Genomic DNA, 26,627 nt, shown 5'->3' on the forward strand with positions numbered 1-26,627 from the left:
TTTTATTTATATAATTTTATAGACATTTTTTTATATAAATTGAATATTATAAAATTACGTACTCGTCTTCTTTGGTTCGTATTTCTTCTCCAAGTTCCATATGCTGTTTCTTGAGTTGCTCGGCTGTAGCTACATCTCTGACTGGTTCCTCGGCCTTCATCGTCTCCTGTATATCTGTAGCCCAGTTAATCAGATTCTTCGAGCTATTTATAAATATTTGTTGGCCGACCGCGTCTTCTAAACGAGATCGTCGCTCCTTGGCCTTTGTTTGAACTTTATTCCAGAGTTCCTTGATCTCGTTTTGTTTCACGTTGACATTGTTGCATTCGTGCGGGTATGAATTCTTGACACTATTGCCTAATAAATTCACTTTGCGTACCTGTAAAAATTGAATTATGAGAATTAAAATATAATAATTATTTTTTTATTATCCAAAAAATGTCGAGACATTTTACCTTTTCTTCGACTGGTGCCAATTCTCGTTCTAAATGTTGATGCCTCCTCTGTAGAGCTTGTACAGTTTTCAAATCAGGCCCTAGTTCGGCCGTGTCTAACTGAGTGATTTTTTCCAACATCCAATCGTGTGCCTCACCGCAAGTTCTGTTAAACAACTCGACGCTTGATGCACCCTCCAAGCTTTTCTCTTTCTGCGCCTTCAGCCAGTTTAGATGATCCCACAGCTGATGAATATGCCTCTGTCTGGCTTTCACCTTGTCCAGTTGACTATGACCTTGGCGAACAAATTCATCAACTGCTGCATCTATTGCCTCTACTCGTTTCCCGGAAGCCGACAAGTCTGTTAAGAATTTTTCGTATTTTCTTCTCGCCGTTTCAACGTTGTCCTGAGGATCCTCGACTCTTAACATCTTCTCTTTGTCTTTAATCCATTTTTCGAAGTCGTCGCACTCACGATAAAAGCCGTAGAACCTGATAGCGTCTTCCAGTAATGCGTGACGCTTCAGAGCAAGTTCCTGTAGCTCACCATAAGTGTCGTTGATCTTCTTTTGTCGTTTCTCGACACTGTCACCATCGCTTACCGTCTTTCGCTTGATCGGTTTCACGGTAGATTTGATGGATTTTAATCGTCGAACTGGCACCACCTGCTTGACCATCTTCGTCTTCTTTACACGCTGCGTTGTTTTGATTTTGTCGAGTTTGCGTACCTGGACTTGCACAATTTTTGGCTCAATCTCGCGAACGTAATTAGCTGGCACGAATCCATCCGTACCATCGGCTTTTCTGACGCTCCACCAATCGGGATTCGTTTTATTCAACAGAAACATCACCTCACCCTTTACCATATGCATACCTTGGCCGTCGAACGGGTATAAACTCTTTACTTGCGGCACCATTCTATCCTCGTGAACAGTCCTCGGTTCCATTCGCTCGACTATCTCGTCCACCCACTCATCTTGCGGCATCAGTCTGATCTCCTTGCTCCATTCTTCTTGTTCCAACTCGGCGACCGGTTCCGGATCGGCAGTTAATTCCAGAGTGGAGATACCGGATTTGATAAGTTTCTCCGCTTGTGTATTCAAAGACTGCACGTCACCTCTGTAAGCATTCAGTTCACCTTCCAGATCCTTGTGCCTTTGCAACAAAGCCTGAGCGCTTGGCTCGTCCACTCCATAATCTTCCGAAGCGACTAATGCCATTTTCTCATTCATCCACGAATCTGCCTCGTTCGCGTCGGCATAAAACTGGAACGCTTCGGCCGCATCGTCCAACTGCTTCTTCCGCAACGCCGCTAGTTCTTCTAGGACTCTCCAGTGTTCCTGCAATGAATCTATTCGATTCTGTATTTCCAATGCCGACGGATGATTGTCGGCTATCAGTTTCCTACCGGCATCACAAAGCTGCTCGGATTTTGGCCTGCGCACTTTCATCTCGTCTTGCAGAGCCTTATGCTTTTGTTGTAACGATATTACGGCTCGTAGATCTTTCGCGGATATGCCAGCCTTGCAAATTCGCTGCTTCTCCACTAGCCACGACTCCTCGTCTTCGTGATCTTGAAGAAAGTGAAAAAAGTTTCGAGCATCCTCCAGTCTAGCCTTGCGTTCTTTACTATTCTCCACGAGCTCATCATAGGTGCTATTCAACAGTTCCAGTTTCTGCTGCAACAATGGCACTTCCTTACTTTGTGGCTGTGCCAAATGTTGAGCGGCTTGTCTACCAAGTCGCCTCTGGCTTTCGCCCAGAGCCGTCACTTGCAATTCCTGCAAACTATGCTTTTGTAAAAGATCCTCAACTCCCAACAAGTGCGGACCCACGTCGGTACTCTGGAAATTCAGTTGAAGTTCCTGGATGGAAGCTAGCGTCGTATCGATTTCCCTCATCAGACTCATCAAGGAGCTTAACGCGACTAGATTGGATTTGTGATGATCCAGTAAAGCCAGCAGCTCTTTCCATCTTTGCAATACCTCTTGTTCTCTACTACGGACTCTCTCGAGACCGTGATAGTTCTCTCGCACAAGCTCTTCAGACATATTCGTTAAATCATGGAAGCGCTCTTCACGCGCCAAGATGTCGGCGCTAATGGCCTCATGTTTTTTCACTGTAGCGTCTACTTGCGCCATATTGCTGCCATATCGAGGATCCGTTAACACCTGGATCATCTCCTTCAGATAGCCCTCCCTGAGTACGCTTTTTCGCTCGAATTTATAATTTAATTGCTCAAGTCTCTCTTGTCGCAACAGTTCGATTCTCAGGGCGACTTCGCGACGGTGTTCCGCTCTTTCCAATTCCACCCAATTTCTCTCGATATCATGAATCAATTGGCCTTCTTGCGGAGTAAACGCTGGTTGGTTCAGAGACTTTAATCGGGTGTTTATGTGAAAATACAATGCTTCTATTTCAGATCGTTCTTTGTATTTCGGTGGTTTCTCCACCGTTCGATATTGTTTGAAAGCTAAGAGTTCCCGTTGGATACCTTCGAGCGAATTCGGAAAACTGCGATTCTCTAAGACTTCGATCTTCATCTTGATCCATTCGAGAAGATCGGTCGTCAGCTTCTCGTAGTGAATCTTCATCTTGTCTGCGTCCATCATTTGGCCAACGATCTGTTCGAATAGAAAAAAAGAAATAAAAATTTGTAGTCGAGTTATTCCCAATTTAATTTAATTTAATTTAATTTAATTTAATTTAATTAATTCTTAGATCCTTGAATTTTTTATAGCGTCATAAGAAACATAAGATGTTTCAATTCTAAAATATATGGATATTTAAATCCTGACACATTTTTGCAAAGATATAAGATATTCAAATTTAAAAATTTTAAGATTCTTTCTTAGTCATATAAAACATGGAATTTCTAAATATATATCCTCTATTTTTAAATATAATTTTCAAACAAAATTAGCAGAAAAAGATATATATCAAGGCTTTAGATTTTAAAAAATACATTTTAGTTCCATAGTTCTTTCTATATTGAATAGTTTTAAAATAGCCGTACATTCGCTATCCTCTTGCCGCTCTTTATCTCGTTCTTCATTCTGGCGAACGTGTGGTAATAAGATGCAACATAAGTGATAATGGACTTCTCGTCGGGTCTGGCCGTGTCCACATCTTCCGCATCCAAGAGCCGTGGTATGCCGAGTTCTGAATTGGCAACGTCGAAAGCATAATTGAGATTATCGATGTTCTTATTTTGCTGCAATTCCGACCAATTGACCAAATCTGGTCGATGAGCATGTATGAGAGCATTGAAGCCAAGACCGCTTCTCCAGGAGCCTGTATAATATTTAGAATATTAATTTTTCTCATACTTTTAATTATATAATTTTATGAAAAAGAAATATACAAAATTTTTATTTATATATATCTAAGTTTATATAAATTACTTAAATACATCTTACGAATTGTTAAATGTTGAAAAAATATAGAATAAAATTTGTAGACGAATATGTGTACAACTATAGTAAATATTTTCTAAACTCGTAAATATCACATGATTTTCTCACTTTTTTGCGACGTTCGAAGATTGAATATTCATGACGCGTAATCATATGCAAGATGAAGAACTCGACTCACCAGTAAAGTCCTGAATGTTGACGCCGGGATAGCCATTTGTCTTTCTCTGGCACCAGAGTAACAGAGCATCTTTGGCAGACTTCTTTTCGCTGCTGTCGTTTTCTTCGTCCACGTCGATCTCGATCTCTTGTATTTGAAATCTCAGAATAATGGTCCAGATGAGACCGAGAATCAATCTAGGATTACCGTCCACAATATCCTCTGCACCAATACTCTCCAAACGAACCTGAAAATAAGAATATAATTATTGAAATACTGAAAAAAAAAAACAGTAAATTGGTTCTATTACGTAAATTACGTAAAAAATATTTTGATATTAGATAATGTTTTAACAATCTCGCTACTCGAACAGTAATATTTAATAAATAATATTAATACTTTTTAGTCAATAAAATAAAACAAAACCCAATAAAATAATATTTTACGTACATATTTATGACGTTAAGATCTTTTCCAAAGAGGGAGGAAAAAATTTTGCCAAAATTTTAATACTTTGTTTTCCTCTCTTTGAAACTTTTCTTTCACACAACTTCTATATTAATATAGTAATTTCAAGTTTTTCTCCTTAGAACACTATGCGGCAAGATCGTGTTTTTTTTTTACAAGACTCGACCAGCGAATGAATAACGCGCCCGTATAATTTATGCGACATGCCGTTCGCATAATTATTTGCATTCCGATCTATTGCACATTTATGCCTCATCGACACAATGTTTAACGCAAGTTGCGTAAATAACTGGTCTTAAACGGATGAGTAATTTATAAGAATAGAAAAGACGCATAGCGCAATCAAGATTCCATGAATTCTTAGTAATCCAGAATAACAAGGCGTTGCGTTATAACAAGATCGTAAAATGCCACCAAGTGTATGGTGTAATATTACATACATATTAAATTTTAAAAAATCGATAAAATTATACTCTAAAAAAGCTTTAATTACGTGCGTTCTTCCATAAATTATCATTTTCGATACATGGGTAATCAAACTTTAAAGTTATCATTTAGCTTAATTTTTGAATTAGTAGCAAAGATTGAAAAAATCTTGCAACATTAACATATATAATTATAAGGCGTGAAATTTGAACGGCAATATATTCGGATGTTACGTTACACGCGATCGAAGAGAAACGAATACAAATATCGGTACTACTTCACGAGACTTCTTTTAATTTTATTTATGTCATGGATGGTTACGAAATTTATTTCGGATCATTAATTTTGAAGCGCGTAAAATCCCGTTGAGAGAGGACCCGACTCAGCGGAAATAATTATGCGACCACGCCGGGTAATGAATTACAACCGCGATGCGATTTAATAATTGCATTTTATTCCGCGTGATCGAGGAGGAATGCATGCGGAACGAACGGTGGAACTTTTTTGGCCTTTTTTCTCCATGTGACCTGCTTTCGTGTTTTACGGCCTCACGTCTTATAATTATTCAGAGTAATGAACTTGGCCGTTATATATGAAATGTTTAAAGTCCGAATCTCACAGGTAGAAACGATATCCTCGACATGTTCCTCGGCACGTAATAACTGCCTGGAGTTAAAATTTAATTTATTGGTATGCAAAGAGAGAAACTTGCTACTTGTTAACCGAATAGGAAGAAATTAGAGGGGAAAAATGTAAGTGTGTTGTAAAGATAATAAATTCTAATTTAGACTTGACATCGAAGAAGATCCCAAAAATGGTAGTTCAATTATTCCGGTCGTGAATCTCTTCGTGTCAGTGAAATTATACTCGTGCGTAGAACAGCCAGTGGCAATCGATTGCCACATGTGTCACTACATTACAGTTCATTCAGTCGTAATTGGGTGTCTTATTGATAACGCAACATTTGTTATTCCCAATCGGCAGCGACGGCGGGTCCCGATCGTTATTAATAATATCTGGTCGATGGTGGTGAAAGTAGCGTGTTAGATCATCGAGTGCTTTTATGTATGTTTGTCGATCGCTAATAATTCTGCGATGATACTCGATGCGTTTTTAATAGTCGCTTTAACGTTCGCGGATGTAAGCTTTGATGATATAATTGTGGGTATCACGCTCGTACATGCATGAGAAGCATATATGGGAGATTAACAAGATTCTCTTGTAAACGCTTCCTTCTCAGAGGAGATTATTTTTTTGTAGCAACTAGATCGTGATATCAAAAGTCATAAAATCCGTATGAAGTAAAAGGCGCAACGTTACTTTTCTAATGTTTAAATTATCTAAAAATCTTTTCTACGAGCCTTCCTTGATGTTTAGCTAATTTACATTTAAATTTAAGATTTAAAAAATTCTGAAAAAGTCATAAAATATTTTACTAATATTATAATTTATATATAAAAAAATATTATACGTATAATGTAAAGTTTTTCAATTTAATATAATCTATTACAAGATCAAATATTTTATGTGTTGCAGGCGTTCCTCTCACTCGGACAAATTCGGCAGATTTGGTCTATCTAACGCAGTAAGTTGGACTTGGTATTTTACGCGATTACTTATCAGCTGCAAATTCGCTCGTTCGATACTGGCCGCAAAATACCGGGGGGATCGATACAGTTTTGCTCGCGCTTCTCGCCACGCTATTGTAGTTAATCGCGGCGCGGGGCGCACGACCGTCGACGGACGTTCCTCGCGCGCGGCTGCTGCTGGAATGCAGTCCGATCACTTGTGCCAGAGGGTCTATCAAGGCCACTGGGAAATGGAAATTATGGCGTTTGCGCCGGTCGGGACGGCTGACAGCTCGCGGAATCCAAAACAAAGAGAACGCGTAGCGTAACCGTTAAGCGGCCGACGCGGACGACATCGTCGTGGACGAAGTTAACGAGCCGAGTGCTGCTGAATCTCAACGTCATCTCGGCCTACCAGACCGGACTTCCTCGTGTCCCGCAGGCTCTCAGCCACGTGCTCGTCTCGACTTATTTCGCGACAGCCGACCGCCAGATGCCTGAGCGGGGCGACTACCGCTCCGAGCCTGGTCAGCGTTGAATAACTCGATATTTTTTTTGTCCACGATTATAGATAAGAACATAATCTAGGTAAACCGGTTTATTATTATCTAATTAGTTTAAAATTAGACCGCCGGTGAAAATTCAGCGTCATGTTTAACTTGAGAAAGCAAGAAAAGTTTTTATGAACATTATTAATTGCACGCGGAAGCGAGCATTTGTGTGAAATTTGTTCTTGATGATTATCAGATTTGCAAAAAGTGCTTCATATTTGCCATATGTTATTTTAAGATACAATTTTTATTACACTTACGCACTTTTTATATCATTACATATATTATATATTTATTTTTTATTATATTATATTAATGCAATAGAATAAAAATTATATCAATTTTTTACGAATTTTTTATTTTCCTTTGATTTTAATTATTTCTCGATAAATCTGATAATCATCAAGAACAGAGAAAAAAAAGACATTCTTAAATATTATCTTATTATCATCGTTATTATATTTCTATTAAATTCATGATAAATACACTTAATGCTCTCGTATAAACATGCATTTCTCATTGTCAGAGAAATATTCCCTTTGATAAAGCGAACGAGGTGCATTAGACGCACGCGGAATGTTGGCGGTCGATTTGTCGTACATAAAAAAAAGTATCTCTTTGTGACGTGACTCATCGCACGCGATAACGGAACAGGACACACGACTAATGATCTACTTAGCTTAAGTAGCGTGGCGAAAACGCCGGGGCAAACGCATTCCCGCTGTCACCGTGCAATTTGCAGCTACCACTGTACATCTATGTTCGTAATAACACCGACCGGATAATATATTTACAAGCGGTATTCGATAATGATAGAACGAGGTCTCGCATAACGATGTGCGACATATCTGTCGACCGGTGCAATGATCGGTAGCTAGCTCGATCAGCTGACTGCGTCCTCCTCCCTCGCGCACGTGTCATTAACTCTGGAACTTTAATGCGATGTCAATGATACGCGATACGCTGTTATTCAACGGTGCATAGCAAGCTGAAATGTAATTCGAAGCGAAGCGCAGTAAGATATTAGCGCGAAACTGTGCAGAGTAGTTTCAAGCAATGCAATTCTTTTTTGTAATCTCTCTTTGGTAGAAAAGAATGGAACAAAGTACATTAAATTACATCAGAATTTTATTATGAAATAAAACGCAACGAAAATAAAAACTAAATTAATATGTACAACATGAGAGATAGATCAATTATATAGAATTATATATTCAATTTCTTTTATAGGATTTTATAAAACTAGAAGAGAAAGAGTATATTCTAAAGATAAACAGTTTACAATATTTTTGCTAGCGCAATTATAAAATATATTTCTAATTTTCAAACAATCAAGGGAACCATTGTCAAAGGAAAAATTCTAGATATTTTTTTAATATATCCCTTTCATCGCGTTTTTAATAATGATGTGGAGGGGGGGGGGGGGTAAATAATCCGTTAGTCACGAAGCAGGTATAAAAAAAGGAGAAGGGAGCAATAAGAGAGGTCAAACCTTCGAATTTTCGCCACGACGGGACGCGTGCAGTCACGTTGCAAGCCGAGTTTTAGCAACGTATGAATAATGAATGAATGCATAGCAAAGCGCCAGGAAACGCGGTACTGTTATGCGTCGTCGCGTTAAAATGCCGGGTACGGTTAAAACTCGTGCAAAAGACACACGGCATCGAGATAAGGGGCAAGAGCATTAAATAACTTAACCGACCGATTGCGACGTGGCCGCCCATTCTTCTCGGCGATCGCTTTTTACGGCGTTGCACGCCGACTGCAATTTACGCGAGATTTTAAAGCGCCTCGAGCGCCTCTTGCATTGCCTCCCTTCCCTAATTGACGTATTGTGTTGAAGCGTGCTCGATCGAGTCGATTAAATTTTCGAGCCTCGACCCCGTCGTCGCGATGAAATACGATCACCTCAATTGATAATTGCATAATGCGCGAGCCTGATATTTTGCATGAGAGAGTGTCAAATTGTTATGTGATTCGATGTCGCGGGAGATTCACAGAGCGATCCCAACAAAATTAATTAATTTAACAATAACAAAATTAATTAATTTTGTTATTGTTAAATTAATTCCCTCCCCAACAAAATTAATTAATTTAACAATAACACAACGTTGGATCTTAACAAAATTTCCATTAAAATTTGATAAGATTTGGAAGTGATATTGATAATAATTATATGAAAATATGACATCAGAAAGTAATATAATTCTCACTATATAATTTCGGGTCAAAAGTAATTTTCTGATTCACAGTTATTCAGGAGAAGATTATCGCGATCTTATCGTCCTGTTGCATTCGCGGAGTGATTTGATACGAGTTAATAGAATATTTGAAAATTAATTTCGTGAGGGGTTGCGGTAACGCGATCGGCCGGTTGTAAGATCTATAAAGTCGACGGAATGGGAATAGCAATCTAATGCATTTATCGTGGAATGCGACTCCTACGAACGGACATTCACTGGATCGACGCGTTGTAGGCAACCGTTCGATCGTGTTTACTATCCAGGATAGTAACTGTAGAAAAGCAACGAGTAAATACATTTGTAACGATAACGTGGTTAACTTAAATTTTTATTAACTTAAATTTTTCACTCGATACAATAATCATTTTCATTCGACACAATCCCGATCAATAATAGACTATATATTTAATGTTTTCTATAATTTATTTTATTTTTTAAATATTTTTCCACGAGAGAATTTTGTTCTCTTTTGAACCAACACATTTTAAGTAAGCTATCCCTTTTTTCCTACAAGAATGGCAACGTCAGTTTTCTAGAAGCGGTAGAGATAAATGAAAGTAAGGAAGAATAGGTGACAATGTAATCTCTTAAAACCAGGGCTCGATTACGAAAGACGATTATAGAGCTGATTAACTGTATCCCTTCGATTCTTCTATTTTAAGATAAGATTACGCTTTAGAAAAAGGCAAGGAATTTATTAACGTCTATCATCGAGGGTTCTGTGTCGGGAAAGTGCAGGGGATCGGGTCGCACGTGGTGATTTTCCTCGGCAGCTGACCGCACATTCTTGGCAGAGCTGCGGAATGCCGAGCGCAGGCACACAAGAATGACATCTGAAAAAGGAAACTCCCGTTTCTAACACACAGCGATATTCAACTACGAGATTCTCGATGTATTTCGTCATCGTTTCGAGAAAACGCACATAATGAGTCCCGCAGAACTCTCGGCCGCTTCGTCTAAGTGGGTTAATGAAGCTCTCGGAGCGAGGCTTCCGACTCCATCCATGGGATCGCTGTGACTTCGATATATATACCGAACGTGTTAGATTTATGCTACAATAAAGTACGGGGCAATAAAAAGACCGATTATATAGTTATCCCTATCGGAACAGCGGGCCACGCTGAAGAAATCTAGTGATTATCGTAAACATCGTGTCGAGTTGCCGGGAGAAAAGTAATATTACCTTAAATTCTGATCGGTATCGCACTGATAAATTAGGTAATTAAGTTGTTTCTCTTTTAAATTAATTTATATACAGTCCAGAAGAGAAAAGATTCAATTATTTATGTTAATTATTACTATACATCTACTATTACATTAATGTTTTTCTTTTCTAAAATTGAGATTATGCATTAATTTGGCTATATATTTTTTATAATAGACATCTTTCTTTTTTCTTCTCAAAAATGCTCCAAAAATATGAAAAGCCAGGTAAAATAAAAGTATCTTCAAAAATCGAAATAATTAATTATTCAATAACTAACTGTTATCTCGATATTTTTGCTAAGATGTTGCATAAAGTAAAAATGCTCGTGCAATTTTTATGCCATCAAATGACTACACCAACATATGTTTTTTTTTTTAATTGAATAATTTCAAGAGAACTCAATCGCCGACTGCGTCGAGACATCCTTGACGACGGATGTCTCGACATTCGCATAATCCGTCGACGACTTCGAACGTCATTCAAGTCTCGGAGCGCACATGTGCTTGTCGGCTTTCGCGCTTTCCGTGAATGGTTATGGAGTACAAGGTTGAACAACGTGTCCGCCTGCGAAGGACGATGATGCGGTCGCGGGGATGCAGCGGGCAGAGGGATATCGAGGCGCGGAATCCGTTAGAAACGTCCCTCGACTTTTACGGCCGTATCTCATACTCGCGGCCCGTTGTTTCTTTCTCGTAAAGAGATACAAGAGCCACAACGGGTGCAGTTTCTAGGAGAGAGAGCCCATAAAATGGCAGTCGGAATCGTAAAATCGGGGAAATTCTGCGGGCGGGCGCAGCCGCTGTCATCGAACGAGGACGCGTAGAAAGCTTTCTCTGCGACACTGAAAAGAGAAACGTGCGAAATCCGCGTGTAGCATATAAAAGAAAGAGCAGAATGTATGCAAACTCGAAATATCGTCGAAGAGCCCTCGAAAATGCCAGCGGCTAAACGTCTCAGAATATTGGAAGTTTCGATCAGCGATTCATCTTTTTCTCTCTCATTTCATTCATATTATCCACCTCTTCGTGGATGTCCTCTTTCTTTTCTATTTTTCACTTGTCAAGAGAATACAGATAATTCGCAGAATATATGCCACAATGAAATATAAGATGATTAGAATACGAATAATCTCGCGAAGATAATGAATTAATTATTTTAAATTTCATATTTAATTAATTATTATCTGTGTTTCGTCTTCAAATTAACTAAAATGTTCGAACTTTCAAGTTAATGTTGCCGAGATTAATTAAGTAATATCAGGCTGTGTAAAATATTATGTTCTCAATTAATGATTTATGATCAATAGTGACAAGTTGTAATGAGGATTCGAGAAAAAATTGCACTAACCTACATTTTATAGTGATGTGTATGTGTTGTTTTTGGAATAATGTTAGAGAGCTTAAGAGTTATTACAGGCAATTATAATTAAAGTTGATGAGCATTTACGAATTCCATAAAATGAAGATGAATGATCGATTTTCTAATCCGCTCTATCTCGTGATGCATTTAATACGAGTTAGTATCTGTCATGCTTATCATTTAACAATCAACACTGTCGTACTCAAGATCCTGTTCTGCTGTGATACAATTTAATGATTTATATCGCAAAAGAGAGAAATCTCACTTAAATCTCTATCTTATAATTTCTTTTCTTTCTTTCCTTCTTTTTCTTTTTCTTGAAATTTTTTTCCGTCAATGGTATCATCAACATTCAAACTGCGAAATTTAGAACATTTTTTAAGATGATACTTGATGTCTTTATGCTTTTAATGATCATAATCTAGGATAATTAAATATATTATTTTTATATAACATATAATGCGAAAGCAAAATTGATCTTGAACAATTATAACTTTCACAAATTTCTGGAAACCTCGTTATTTAAAAGCAAAACGCATGCTGCCGGGAAAAGACTCGTTTATTTACACTGACGATCTGCGGTGCAAGACAGGAGGGATGCATCGCCGAATATTTGTTATCGTAATATGGCAAAGTTGTATGCGTTATTTCGGAAAACATAATAATCACGCATTTCCAGTTAATGTTTTAATCATATTTCAAAGTTTTATGAAAAGAGATGAAAGCAGTTTTGCACGATTTATTTTTTCCTTTGTGAATCATTGGAAATCAATCGCGAGATTATAATCAGAATTTAAATATAACTGTAGAAAACAAGAATTTTATGTTGCTTTTATTATTTCGAATTTTTTTATAATTTTGATACATTCGATATCTCTCATTTGTATATACTTCACAATTGCGATCAAAACGGAGATTAAATATTTATCGTGCATAGTCAGTGCGGAATTAACATAATCATAGCTTTCGGATAACTTCGAAACGGCCTTCTTCTTAATGTGCGTGATTCGGTCCTGTGGGAACAAAGCGCGCATGATATGTAAGGACGAGGCTGATTCTAACACGCAATTTGCCAGATAAAAGGGCAGAAGGCTAGCTATCGAATTTTCTTCAAAGATGCATGACGTGCCGATCGGCGATAATGCGTATTTGCGATAATTGACTGCCGATTGCTTCGTTCTCCGCTATGTGATTGCCTCATATTAAAGCCTCGATTTGTTCTCTCATTCACATGGATTAAAGGAGTGTCGGAAAAACTGCGCAAATTGAGAATGTTATATAATCGCGACTCTCGATTCTGCTTTCTTAAAAATTATGATGAAGAGAAATATTATAAAAATAACTATAAAATTGAGAAATATTTAGTACAACATTGATGTTTAAAAAAAAAATCTGTCTTTTTTAATAATTTAATTCTAAATTTAGAAAATTAAATTTTTAATTTTTTGAATTCTCTTAAATAATTAAATTATTAATTTTTTAAATTGTAATAAAATTAGCGAATAAATTATTCAAGATTTTTAACTGTCGTTTTACTGGACATTATGTTTATTCGAAAAGTTGGAATTATGATCACAACTTGCTCTATTTTAATCTTTGCACTTCTCGGATTGGCACTGCCGCGTTTCATATGTAGATAACACTATCTACGGATTACTAAATATGTACATATTATTCGATAAATCAAGCAAACAACTTTTTTCTTATTGTCATCGCGCGAGAGCGTAGAGTTATCAATAGCAATATCCATTTTTTTCATTGATATTTTCAGCCTTGTATCAATTCTATATGTCATAGCTCAATTTCCTATTGAAATAATTTTCTAATAGAACTAGTTTATGCTGTACTTTCACCTCTAATTTTTGCAACATTCGCTATCAGTGACTTGCTTGCTTCAATTTTTTCAGCTGATAATGAGATGCAGATTCTGCTATATCACATATCTTATAATAGATTTAATATTCTTATTTAGACAAAGTGAAATAAATTACTTATTTATATGTAGATAATACCTTTTAGATAAAAATTTTTATAGCAATTATTTCGATTTCAAAAAATTAGATAATCATATTAATAACAGAGTACACAGGATGCACTTGACATTATAAGAGCGACTTGATACGTGTAATAATAAATCAAGGCTTCCTCTCACAGTAGAAATTATTTCTTGTGATCGATTACGTGGCATTATTAATGCGCATATATTCTTCATAATAATATTCATCATTATTTAGCAATGATTCTTCCAAAGTTGGTCGTGCCAAATGTTTTTTTACACAATGATCGATTGATATTTCGATTTTCGAATATCGAAATACTTTGCGTTTCTCCAGCGAATTTTTCGCTGAAGGATAATATTTCGATTTATGTCACCGGAGATATTTTTTTTGGATGATTATAATGGGATTTATTGTATTTATGTACAGTGCCAAGAGATTTATGCAGTAATTAAATAAAAATTTGTTATATCGGCAATTTGCGCCTCAAGAAAGTCGTTCCTTCTTCCTCGTTCGTTGTATTCATCTTTGACCATCAGATTTTAACCGCGATGGAGACGTCTCGCCAAGGTGAAGACGTAACGGACGTTAGCTCAGATGAGGTCGAGCTCTAAACAGCTTAAACGCTATTGTCTAACACGCAAAGATCAGCACGGATCTGCACATAGATATAAGAATACAACAGAACAGAGAGAGAATAGTGTTGGAAGAATGAAGCCTGAGGGGCAGCAGGAAATTGCGGTCTACGGCAACGTGTCTAAATCTTAAATCAGGCAACAGAGAGCCACCGCAAATTAGATTCTCAGATAGAGAATACAATCTCTCATGGGTATCTCTATGAATATTAATAAAAATACAGCAGAAAATAGAATAGAGAGAACAGGGAGATATTTAAAGAAAAGATATTTAAAATCATAATCAGATATGATTATTTTTTTAGAAAGATATAAGAGAAAGTAGAATAAAATGTCAGAGAATGTATCATGAAAGGAGTCGATATTCAACTTCGCGATCTACTTTTAATAAGATCAATTATTACCGCTTTCTAGATTTCGTGTCCCTCGCACCCTTCGTCTAAATAGGTACTTTGTACACTCTGTACTGTTGTATTCTTTTGTCTATGATCGTAATGTCTGGTTTCACTTCACATCTGCAAAGCCTCGCGACGGTCTAGCAAGTTTTGTCTGCCGGTCGCTGACCTCCACCTTTCTTTCCTTCTCCTTCGTCTTCCATCGACCACCTTGCGCTCTTGTCTTCTTCTTCCTCTTCGGACTCTTATCGAACTCGCGTCTTCCTCGTCGCACCTATCTGCATCTTCTTGTCCTGCCATTCGATTTGCGAGTCGCCGAAAATTGGCCGAAAAGAAGCAGGAAAAATAGAAGAGCATTCGATTTGCTTTCTTTTTTCTTTCTCTTCGTCTTTTGCTTCATCTCTTTCCTTCTCTTCCTCACAAATTTTCTGTCTAAAATGCGCACTGGCTACTCGAGCAGGATCGTCCTCTTCTCAGAATGCCCAACGGATAGCTTCCTAATTACTTTGAGGTTGAATTCTTGCGGATACCTGGGAAGAGCCCTTGGGCGAGATAAGAGTTGCGTTGCCTCACTTTTTCAAAGCTCCTCTTCTTGGCGCTCTTTTCAGTCTTGTGTTTTACGATATGATAGTGACAAGTAATATATTATACATCCGGATATTTTGATCGAATGTTCTTCTGATAATTTTTCATCTTTTATGTAATATATATCGTATCACAATAGCAATCTTAATATATATTTGATTGTTGCCTCGTAAAGAGAATATTTAGGAAAATAAAAAATATGGATATAGGAAAGAATTTATGAATTAAATTTTTGAAAGTTTTATCTCTTTGCAATTCTTCTCGAAATTTTTTCAACAAATTTTTATCAAATTCACTTGTGAAATTTTGCATTTCATTTGCCATCTTTCTAAAGAGAATTTCAAGAATCTTGTTTATTTATAAAAAAATTTATTGATCTTAGTACGCATATATCTTCAATGATCTATAAATTGAATTAAATCATTCTCAGAGATTCATTCAGAGGAAAACTCAGGATATTACAGGTGCAGATAATTTTGCCATAACGAGAGTTCATTATTTAAATCATTAACTCGCGTTCGCTTGCCGACCGGTATCGTTATTACGAAACATGCGAGAATGCCAGGAAGAAACTCGTGCCGGATCGTGACTTTTCCTCGTAGATAACTTTCCACGCACGAGAACGCGCGTTTCATCAACTCGTCGCGCCGCGAAAATCTCGACTTTCTACACACAAGTATTGTAAAAAAAGTGAAAGTCAAAAGTTAAATTTAAAGTATTATTGACTTTTACTAATTCGATATTAGTATACTTTACATATAAATAATATAAATAAATCCGTTTTCAAAATAATTTTTATTCATTTTATCACTGCTGCAATTATTATTCGCGAAAGACTTGAACTTTGCTTTATGTTACCTTTAATTTAATATCGAAAGCAAAATATATTGATAGCATCGAAGCATTCTTAGGCGAAAACAAGGAAACATTCGCCACAACACACGCTCGCTCGCAAAATGTTTGCTCGTAACGGACAGCTATAGTCATATCATCCTCCAGAAATAACTCGTGTCCTTTTTCGGGATCCGCGGTGGGAGGTGAGATCGTCACCATAAAGACAGTCGCGCGATAATACTTTGATCAATTCGTGCGGTGCTCGAATGCATGAACCAAATTTGACGTTTGGGTGTGGTCTTTAATCCTTTTGTGGGTTTGGTCTTTAATCCTTTAATTCCTTTTCTAATATTTTACGGAAATGTCTTTCCTTTTGCAAGAATATGCTGGAGGAGAAGAATAATGATTGCTTTTCGATATTCAATCTTTGAATTTTTACTGATAAGTAAGGTATTTGGCGAATCAAGTTTTAAAGATTTAAATAAATAATTGAAATAATTGAAGGAACTTATATTTTTTATTTATTTTTAAAAACAAATTCCTTTATTTTTATGAAATTCTTATTAAAGATTTAATCATTATGATTGAAATGCTTTTCCAATGAGAGATAATTTTAAATCACAAAATATTATATAATTATATTTTTGTACTGAATTATATCTACTACTATTTATATTAATTTCATTATAATTTAGCTGCATAAAATTGTATCATTTTTATCTTTTGAAAAAAGATCTGAGTGTGAGAGATACGAGGATTTTATATAAGAAAACTCATTATTACATCACTCGCGACTTGTTTTCATTCTAATTAGACAATTTAAAACTTATTATTAAAACACCAGTTTTTCCTGGTTATACAAATAAAGAAATGTTCGTGTGTAACTTTTATGTATATGTGCATGTGTGTGTGTAAAAAACAAATAAATTTCCCATACTTTTATTCAAACATGACTTTTCCTGCGTTCTTTAAAAGAGAAAAACGAGAAACCGGTGAAAATCGTCTTTTGCAAGCGGCACCGCGCGCGCGATTTACCGTTGCCGATTAGAGTCGCAAAAAGTTGCACCGCAAAAACACGCACACTGTCCCGTCTTCCCATGATGGTCTTCGATGTTAAAACACGACAGTAAACGACGTCATGCATTATTTAGCAAAAGCTATGGATCACTGCTCACAGATGCAATCGCATTCCATCTATCGAAATTATGCGAATAGCTCGTGCAAATAATTCGATGAGATCTTTTTAATCCTTTAATCTTATGATCGATGAAAAAAATTTAATAAAGCATAAATTTAGATATAAACTAACAATTTCTGAAAGATCTCCATCTCGCATATATACATCAAATGTTTATAAATTTATTACTTTCAAATTATAAAATAAAATGTAATCTCCAATACTTACCGATATGATGTGTAATAGCAGAGTTGATCAATGTAAATCTGTAAAATACAAATATATACCCAAATTAAATAGAAAGCAGTGCCCAAAAATTAATATTTCAAAAAATAATTATTATAATTGTACTAAATTGAATTTTTCATTCGTCTTTTATAAGCAATTTATTTAATAAATAAATTACACAATTAAAAAAAATTAGGTATGCAATTTTTAAAAATATAATAAAAAGAATCTACACTGTTTATAAAATAATCTAAATAACTACAAATCTTAAACATATGATCAAAATATTTCACATGTATAAAAAAATTCATATATATTCAGATATTATTCATATATATTTATATAAGTATTTTATTATGAATATTTGAAAAATATTTCAAAAATAAAATCTGGAATATATATTTTACATATACATTATATTACATAATAATTTAAAATACATCACTATTGCGAAGATAAATGAGCAATTTTAATTTTACAAGTAAACAAGAATAAATTAAGTAAGTTATAAATTGCTCACCCTATACGATTTCGCCCGATGCTTATTCAGATCTCTTCCTCTTTTCTTATTTATTCTTCATTGCTTCATGGCATTTATACTCGCGAAAATATAGTCAATTACGAATGTGCGTGCATTAATCAACAGAATACGATGACAACGCAATATTTTGTATGGTACTTATGATTATTATACGCAATATTTTGTATGGTACTTATGATTATTATACGCAATACATTATTATATTATGGCAAGAAAATAAATGCAAAAATTGATTTGCTCGGCATATGAAAATTATACGATGAAATGTATGCGCCAATCGTTCCAACAATGTTCTGTGTAGTTAACGAAGAATATATGTTCGTATGACAAGAACATTTTTATAATTTCACGTTATAACATGAGTTGGTTAAATATACAGGTTAAAATTAGAAATAAATATCCGCGGAACAATATTTGAAAATATAGTTACATTTGTCAACTGCTTGAACTTCGATCGAATAAATCTCGCAAGATATTTTTTAATAACAATGCATAAGGGAATTTATGTGGTATGTGATTGATATATAAATATTAAAATATGTGAGATTAATATAATTACTATATTTACTAATTAAAACATCGAAATCGAAATGTCCTGTAAACATGACCATATTTTGTCAATTACCGAAGAACACAAAAACGACATCGATTTTAGCTATCACGCGATATTACGCGAGTCTGATTAAAACGTAAAATATGACTTTAGGAAATATATAATCGAAATTTAATATCACAAATTTAATATATTTCTAACACAAATTTCGTAAAAATTGTTACTAAATAATAAATATCGATATATTATGTCTCTCTCTTTTTTTGTTACTTGGATCAAATATTCTCCACGTTGTTTATTATTAATTGATTTTAGAAGGAATTAATTTTACGAGCTGTCATAGTTACTTATAATAATAATAGAGAATGATCACGTTTTTCCTCTCTCGAAAAAAACAAGCTACCTGTTCCCTTGAGTTTGGAATAATAAGGTGAACGATAACACGCGCGCTATAAGTGACAAAAATAAATAATACTCCACCACTCTCTACGCCGTAAGAATGAATATTATATTCCCACTATATTCCCATTATATTCTCTCTCTTTCTACGCCACAAAAAATGAATATTATACCCCACTACACCACTTTATACTGTGCGATATTAATTTAATTCGCGTCTATTAGGAAATATTTAACATATTATGAGAGATAAAAACACACGGAATATTCTGTTGCTTGAATTTAAAATTAATTATTAATTAATTATTAATAAATCATTGTTATTATATCACGACTTTTCGTTACTTTAATAACTTCTCGCCGATTTAAATGTAGCGAGTCGATTATTTTTGAGAATACGCAGAATCGAGTGATTAAAGTAACGTAAAAAAAGTCCGTGACATCAATCACATTTATCAATAATTAATTTGAAATTCAAGCAACAGAATATTTTACATACTTTTGTATTGTAACATGTTAAATATTTCGTGATAGGAACGAATTATTCGTCACACGAATGTTGTGTGTGACGTAGAGTACTTTAGTGTTTACATACCACGTCCTTGACGTCATTCGTGCGGCGACACTCGAGTGAGCAAGCCGCTACGTAGATTGCTCCGTCGTATCATTACTTTTCGAAACGCGATCATTCTCTTTGATTATTTCAATTAACGATTATCGATTCGCGTAATCGATTAATTCCCGCGATAAACAATATGTAAGTTTATCGCCTACGCATATGATTATTGATCCAAATAACGAAAAGATGTATATTGATTGTTCATTAATATGGGTATTTTCTCGGGTTTATGCGTTGTAAACGTATCATGCTTGCTGGATTGAACTTTAATTATATAAATTCTAGCAATTTGCCGCATGTTAAGTTCGACGTAATTTGATGCTATAAAGATAAAATCGATGTTTTTTTCGGTCATTCGGTCAAAATATCGAGTATAATACAAATCGATTTCGAGTCAAGCAACATTGATAAATAAGTTGTCATTAATACCACATAAATTTTCAATGCTTTTATTATGTCGTAATCAAACTGCGTGTTTCGCAAGATTTATGCGATAGAGATTTATTTAGTAAAGAGTCGGTAAATGTAACTATTTTCAAATATTATAGCTGATATTCGTTTTCAATTTTAATTTGTATACTTATCTACTTACATTATAATGTAAGATAATAAAAATATTTTAAGATAATATACACTTTTCGTTAATGACAAAGATAATTGTTGCGAATGGCGCATAAATTTGGCTGCGTAATTCTCGAGTGCGAGCGGATTTGGCATTTATTTTTGCGTCGTGATATAATAAAGTGCGTGTAATCGGAAGTGCCGTATAAAGTGTCGTGCGATCGTTGTATTCCGCCGATTAATACACGCTTCGTAATTAACCATGTTTTTGCGAGTGAGTGCCATGTAACAGTAATGAAGGATGAACAAGAATGGAGGAGGAGGCCCAGGGAGGCATCGGGTAACGACGAACATCTCTAAGGTAAGCAATTTATATGTAACTTATTTAATTTATAATTTTTTACCTATAAAATTGCTCATTACTCTCCGCTAATAGTAATTTTAAATTATTATGTAATCTAATGTATATAATTATATAATTCTTTTTCATGAATTATACAATTTCTTTTATTAAGATTTATTTGAAAAACGAATGAAAAAATCATTTTTGCGTAATAATTATTTTTTTGAAACACTAATTATTGGACATCTTTGGCATTTTTTTTTTATACAATTTGGATATCTGTATTTTACAGTTTATAACGTTAAACACCAACTTCGCTGTTGTGCATCGTATCGGTGAGTGAAAAAGTTAATTTTTTATTTTATAATTAGAAGAAATTGACTCCTAATAATTAGAATAAATATATAAATATACACAATACGTATGACAGATTTATGAAAATAAGAAAAAAATTATATATAAGTGAAAACTCTTCTCTTCTTGAAAAATTAATGACATCACATAATCAGCTCCTTATACATCAATGAATACACGTCGAAATATATATCGAAAGGCGAGTTTTTCTCATCACATGTAATGAATATGTGATTGCTTTACGCTCGGCAATTTAACGTAAAACTTCATTCATAATGATGTCTAACGATTACGTTCATTTTAGTCACGTAGTATCAATAAAACACTCCGATAAAAAGCATAGGCGAGCATCATTTCGTCACTGAAATATGTTATCGTGTCTTGAGATTATATAATATATTGCCATTGAAATCTCAGAATTATATAAAGTCTATTTCTTTAATTATATTAAATTAATTCTTATATTTATCACTGCAAATAATTTTTGAAAAATTGCTATCATAAAAATATTGCACCTCGTTATTTTATTGATGAAAATATTCAAATGCGCGAGTTCTTTTTATTATTTTTTATTTGATTTTAAAAATTCTATTTGTCAATTTTATGTATTACTGTAAAATATACTTTGCATAACAGGATCACGATACTTATTTTATCATTAATTAAAGATTGATATTGTGCAATATATTCCGGTGGATTCTGTATCAACAACATCTGTGAATTTCACCTGTAAGTTAGACAAATAGTGAGGCTCTTAAAAATAGTTATTTACCGAGGGATGCTACTGGGAACCGTTATCGCGTACTCGACCTCACTTTATCTCGCTACAGAATACACAATCATTCAAATTTTATGATGTGGCTTTATAAAATGGACTCCGTGTGACATTCGCGTCTTGGCATCCCGCGTATTCCGCGATATTTTTCTTCGAGCGAATTCATTGCAGAAGCCAACAGTGCCACGTGAAACCCGGCAAATGTAAACTTCTCATGGCCTCTATCCTTCGTGACTTATGACATAATAGTTCTATTACGTGACGTATGAAACCGAATCGAACACGACAGAGAAGGATAAATTTCGAGTCGTAACGTAAAATCTGCGCAGGCGGAGGCATCATCGATTAATCCAATGATACGTTGGTGTTTGCGTTAGATCCGTCAAATTCAAAGATATCAACAGAAATCTCGTGACGATTCTGATTCTTGCATTATCGAAGGAGACACGTCGTATATCATATTTTTTAATCGTTTTTTTAATCACGTCTGTTCGCGATAATCGCTTGTAATTTCTCAATTTAGACTTCAGAATTTAAATTCATTGATAAATATGAGACATGAATGTGCGAAGAATAAGCGAAAAATGGAAAACGGCGAGACAGAAAAAAAAAGACATGATATTTAGAGTGTCGTTAAATTAATTATCTGAATGGTATTTTACTTTGATAATCAAAAATATATTCACGATGTGACGAATATTAATATATATCGAATGATTATTTTTTATTCGAGTTCGCAGTTACTTAAATTGTATTTAGACTCGTTGTAGCAAAAATTTAAGAGATACTGGGGCAATATATTTAACACATTTGCATCGAAATGTACACTGTCATGACGATCTATAGTCGGATGGAAAAGTTACGAGCGGGATTTAACGGGCCTGCTTATTGCCCCGCTAATTTATCCGGCACTCGACTTCGCTCTTGGGAGCTTTTTCGCCTTGGGACTTTATTTATTCCTCCGCAAACAAAGTTGTTCGTGCGCCCAACACATGCAACTGCGCTGGACCTTAGTTGATCTTTCGCTCTCGAGAGGTTTTCGAGAGTGAGAGCAACGTTCGAAGAAACACACACTCGAAACCCGAAAAGACAGGAAGAGAGAAAGAGAAAAAGAAAAGACGCAAGCCATCTCGGGAATACACATTACCTTGGTATGAAGGAACGCCAGGGATTTGTTCACGTTTTCGATTTTGTGAACTCGCATGCGTCCATTATTAGGTTTGGCCAATCGCTCCCCGGAGATGATCTCTAATAGCTTGAGTAATTTCTTGCCATCTGCTAGATCGGTGAACAGATCGTCCACCTCCATGCGCGCCTAAAAAAATCAATTTTAAATTCTGATATCAAATTCGAGAAAAGATGATATATAATAATTCGAAAAATTATTATTCAAATAATTATCAAAGTAATTTTTCAAATTATTATTTAAAGTGACTTCTCGACACAAAAATAATTAACGCAAAATATTTTAAGAGGACGTTCTTGAGGCATAAAAATAAAAGTGTATCATTTATACATTTAATATGTATAAAATGGAAAATTGAGAAGAAAATCTTTTACTTTTAACAAAAACGAGTTGATCCATTTTGTGAACGTCTTCTTCTGAATATGAAGACGTTCTTCTTGCAGGGCCTTGATACGGCCCTGCTCGAACTTGAGAACGTCCTCCCTCTGAGTCATTCTCTTCTGTATTTGCGCACCGCCCCTGTATCTGTCGACTCTAGATGGCGGATATGCCGAGGCGTATTCGAGACTACGGGTCCTTTCTTGGGGTGCGACGCTGGGTCCGGCGCCGGGCACATACTGCGCCCCTAGAATAAAAAAACATCCGCTTTTTAAAACTAGTTCTGTTAGCGTTCTGGTTAACATAATGTAAACATAAAACACACAAGGCGGAAACACAACTATAAATGTTCCCCTTAACGCGATATTTCCTTTCTGGCAAGCACGTGCTTGAAGACCTTTTTTCTTCGTAAACAGCAGTTCTCGTGTCCTCCGTCACGCAGATATAAATAGATATTGAAGTTAATTGGCGACGAGTAACGAAATCAAAATGTAAAGGATTTTCAGAGTAATCACTTTTCAAGAAATTGAGTAAAAGTTTTTGCTATTATACCAAATGGTAGGAATTAATTATTTTAAAAACTAAAAAATAAATTTTAATCAAAATATTAGATAGAAATTTATTATTAAATTGAAATTTGTAAAGTAATATTATTTTTTTTAATTGAAGAAATTTTTAAAAATATGGATTTTAACAATTCGTAATATTTAGCAAGTTTTTTATCATGAGGAAACGCCGTGAATAGATGCAAATCAAAAATTAAAAGAGAAACATTAAACCGATTAATTTAGAATTGCGTTTATTTTTAATTGCAAATATTTATAATGTTGTATTGCATTTCGAAAAAGGCTACGAATTTTATCGATTCTCTACAAGTGACCTTTAGCAAGGAAAATGATATATCAACAATCGGCTTCACATTCCGATTCGAATAAGCAGGTGTTTATTATATCTTTTGGATGTTGATTTACTGACAGCACAGTTTAATTAAAATCGAGAGACAAAGATTCGATAGCTCGTAATAAGTTACGACCTTTTATTGTCTTGAAATATAACGTTCTAACGTTTATCTACTGCAATATTGCATTGCCGATTCATCATGACGCATTGAATAGCTACATCGATAAGTAACTATCGAACTATCTTTTTATCTTGCTCCATAGAATTTGACCTCGTCAGATTAAAAACATATATCGTGTGCGATCATTTCTATGATTTATAAAATATAAAAAAATACCTAAAAATATTAATATACAAAAAAAAATTTTAAATGTAGTAAATGATTGAAAACATATTTTCATTTACGATTAAGCTTATTCTGAGCTTTTTTTGAAATACATTCCGTACTTTAGATAATTAAAGAGGTGAAAGTAAAAGAGAGAAGTATCTGTTGTATCATTTTTTTTCGGTATCTCTACGCGATAACGTAATGAGTATCTCTCGTAAAAGAGACTGATTGCTTTAAAGTGGAGAAGTGGACAAGAATTGTGCAGCGTTAAAGACGAAAGCACACACGTCGGCTTTTCTCGCGCGAGAGAATGAAAAACGGGGCATCTCTTTCTCGAAGGATTAACGAGCTATGATAACTTTTATGAGTAGCAGTATTTATGCAGCAGGCAGATAAGCGAAGAATCGAAACTCGTACGCGCTAAAGTCAATATTCAAGATACGCGAAGCCGCGTGTAAAAATATTCGCGACAATTTTAATCCAAATTTACGGGATTAATTTAATTGAAAACGTGCAGAAACGCAAATATCGACTTGATTGCGAAAAAATTATAATTTCTCGAAAGATAAGGCGATAAATTTAAGCGAAGATCACATCATTTCTTATATACAGGGTGAGTCAAAAGTATGTTTTAAAAATTTGTGAGCGTGTTCCTGGATAAAAAGGAAGAACAAATGTTCATATGAACATATGGTCGCAAATGCTTTGTTGTCGAGATAATGGACATAAATCAGCAGTATCAAATAAAGCATTATTTGATACTGCTGATTTATGTCCATTATTTCGACAACAAAGCATTTGCGACCATATGTTCATATGAACATTTGTTCTTCCTTTTTATCCAGGAACACGCTCACAAATTTTTAAAACATACTTTTGACTCACCCTGTATATTTCAACTTATACATATCAACTTCTTTTTGATAAGGCTCATAAAAATAAAAATATTATTTCTGAACAAAAAAATATTACATGGTATGATATATCGGTACTAATAAAAATAAATGAATGAATTTGACGTTTCGAGAGAATTAACGGCTACTTGACGACCAATTTAGAGTCAAATCAATTAGAGAGTCTTAACAATATTAACGTTTATTTTGTTTCAAAATTTATCGAGATAAATTTATCTTCAATGATAGAAAATGATACAAGATACTTCTTTTGTATAATTAGTTTTCGTCACATATAGCGACATTCTTTGAAAAAACAGGGGTTTTGCACAAAGATGAAAGAATAATGAGAGAGAAAGAACGAATCTATTTAATTTTCCTCAAAGTTATGCGAGAATGCTAATGCGAAACTCGCATTTCATACGCGACAGTTTGATAATAGGTGCAAGCGCATAAACGACGTTGAAGACATGTTTCTTGCCGAGCACTCGTGACTCGGCGGGATTATTGTCCTCGCTTATTGTCACTTTGGCTACGTCGATGCTGTCGTAAATTTTTCTCCCGATCTTTAAAAGGACGCGTTAGCGGGAACGTGAGCGCGAGCGTTAATTGGCCCAGTGTGGGGAGCGCAAAAGAAAGGGATGCATACGTCGGAAAAAGCACGCGCAACTTTGAAGTGTCAATTATGGCAGCTGCGACTGCACGTGCAGGATGATAGTTAATGTGCACTTGCACGTGCGTGACGCTCTTGTAGTTCCGTGTCCACGCGATTTAACGCTAGACCGTCAAACGTTGTTTGAAGTTGTCGGTCTGTCGGATGGATTTTTTTTTATACATGTCCTTGTATTTTTTATTTTCACTTTTACTTGTTCTATTATAAGAAGAGAAGAAGAGACAGAGAGAGAAATAGCGTGGACTTTTAATTAACTCCAGCTGAGTGCTAAAGCAGCGTAGAAGTTCAGGACTGAGAGTTGAAGGTTAAAAATTTAAGACGTACGAGGATAAATCTATATTTGAGGATTTTATACACATACAAATTTGACTCAAAACAGGAAACTATGCAAATAGCAACAAGATTTATTCAATATTCTGTGGAGACTTCATTTAATGTTATTT

The 26,627-nt window shown here is 35.0% G+C and overlaps 1 protein-coding gene and 1 long non-coding RNA gene across 5 annotated transcripts in view; one reads left to right on the forward strand and one right to left on the reverse strand.

The window, feature by feature from the left end:
* The window catches only part of Kst (spectrin beta chain, non-erythrocytic 5 kst), a 63,279-nt gene that overhangs the window by 15,822 nt on the left and 20,830 nt on the right, over positions 1 to 26,627 (reverse strand). For all 4 annotated transcript variants that reach the window (XM_083093716.1, XM_083093714.1, XM_083093715.1 and 1 more), the window contains exons 2-7: positions 23,387 to 23,637; positions 22,974 to 23,141; positions 4,030 to 4,255; positions 3,452 to 3,729; positions 456 to 3,059; positions 63 to 379 (exon numbers count right to left, since the gene is read on the reverse strand). In XM_083093716.1, coding sequence (XP_082949842.1) covers positions 63 to 379; positions 456 to 3,059; positions 3,452 to 3,729; positions 4,030 to 4,255; positions 22,974 to 23,141; positions 23,387 to 23,506 — 3,713 coding nt within the window. In that variant the 5' untranslated portion in view covers positions 23,507 to 23,637. The remainder of the gene's footprint in view (positions 1 to 62; positions 380 to 455; positions 3,060 to 3,451; positions 3,730 to 4,029; positions 4,256 to 22,973; positions 23,142 to 23,386; positions 23,638 to 26,627) is intronic.
* LOC145968343 (uncharacterized) lies at positions 5,931 to 10,506 on the forward strand. The gene is made up of 3 exons (XR_014437722.1): positions 5,931 to 5,967; positions 6,439 to 6,487; positions 9,998 to 10,506. It is a non-coding gene; the product is annotated as an uncharacterized LOC145968343 (long non-coding RNA).

The sequence above is a fragment of the Camponotus vicinus genome, unplaced genomic scaffold, assembly GCF_025532165.1.
Source record: "Camponotus vicinus isolate PSW18456_S1 unplaced genomic scaffold, iyCamVici1.0 SCAF_3, whole genome shotgun sequence".
Taxonomy (NCBI): Eukaryota; Metazoa; Arthropoda; class Insecta; order Hymenoptera; family Formicidae; genus Camponotus; species Camponotus vicinus.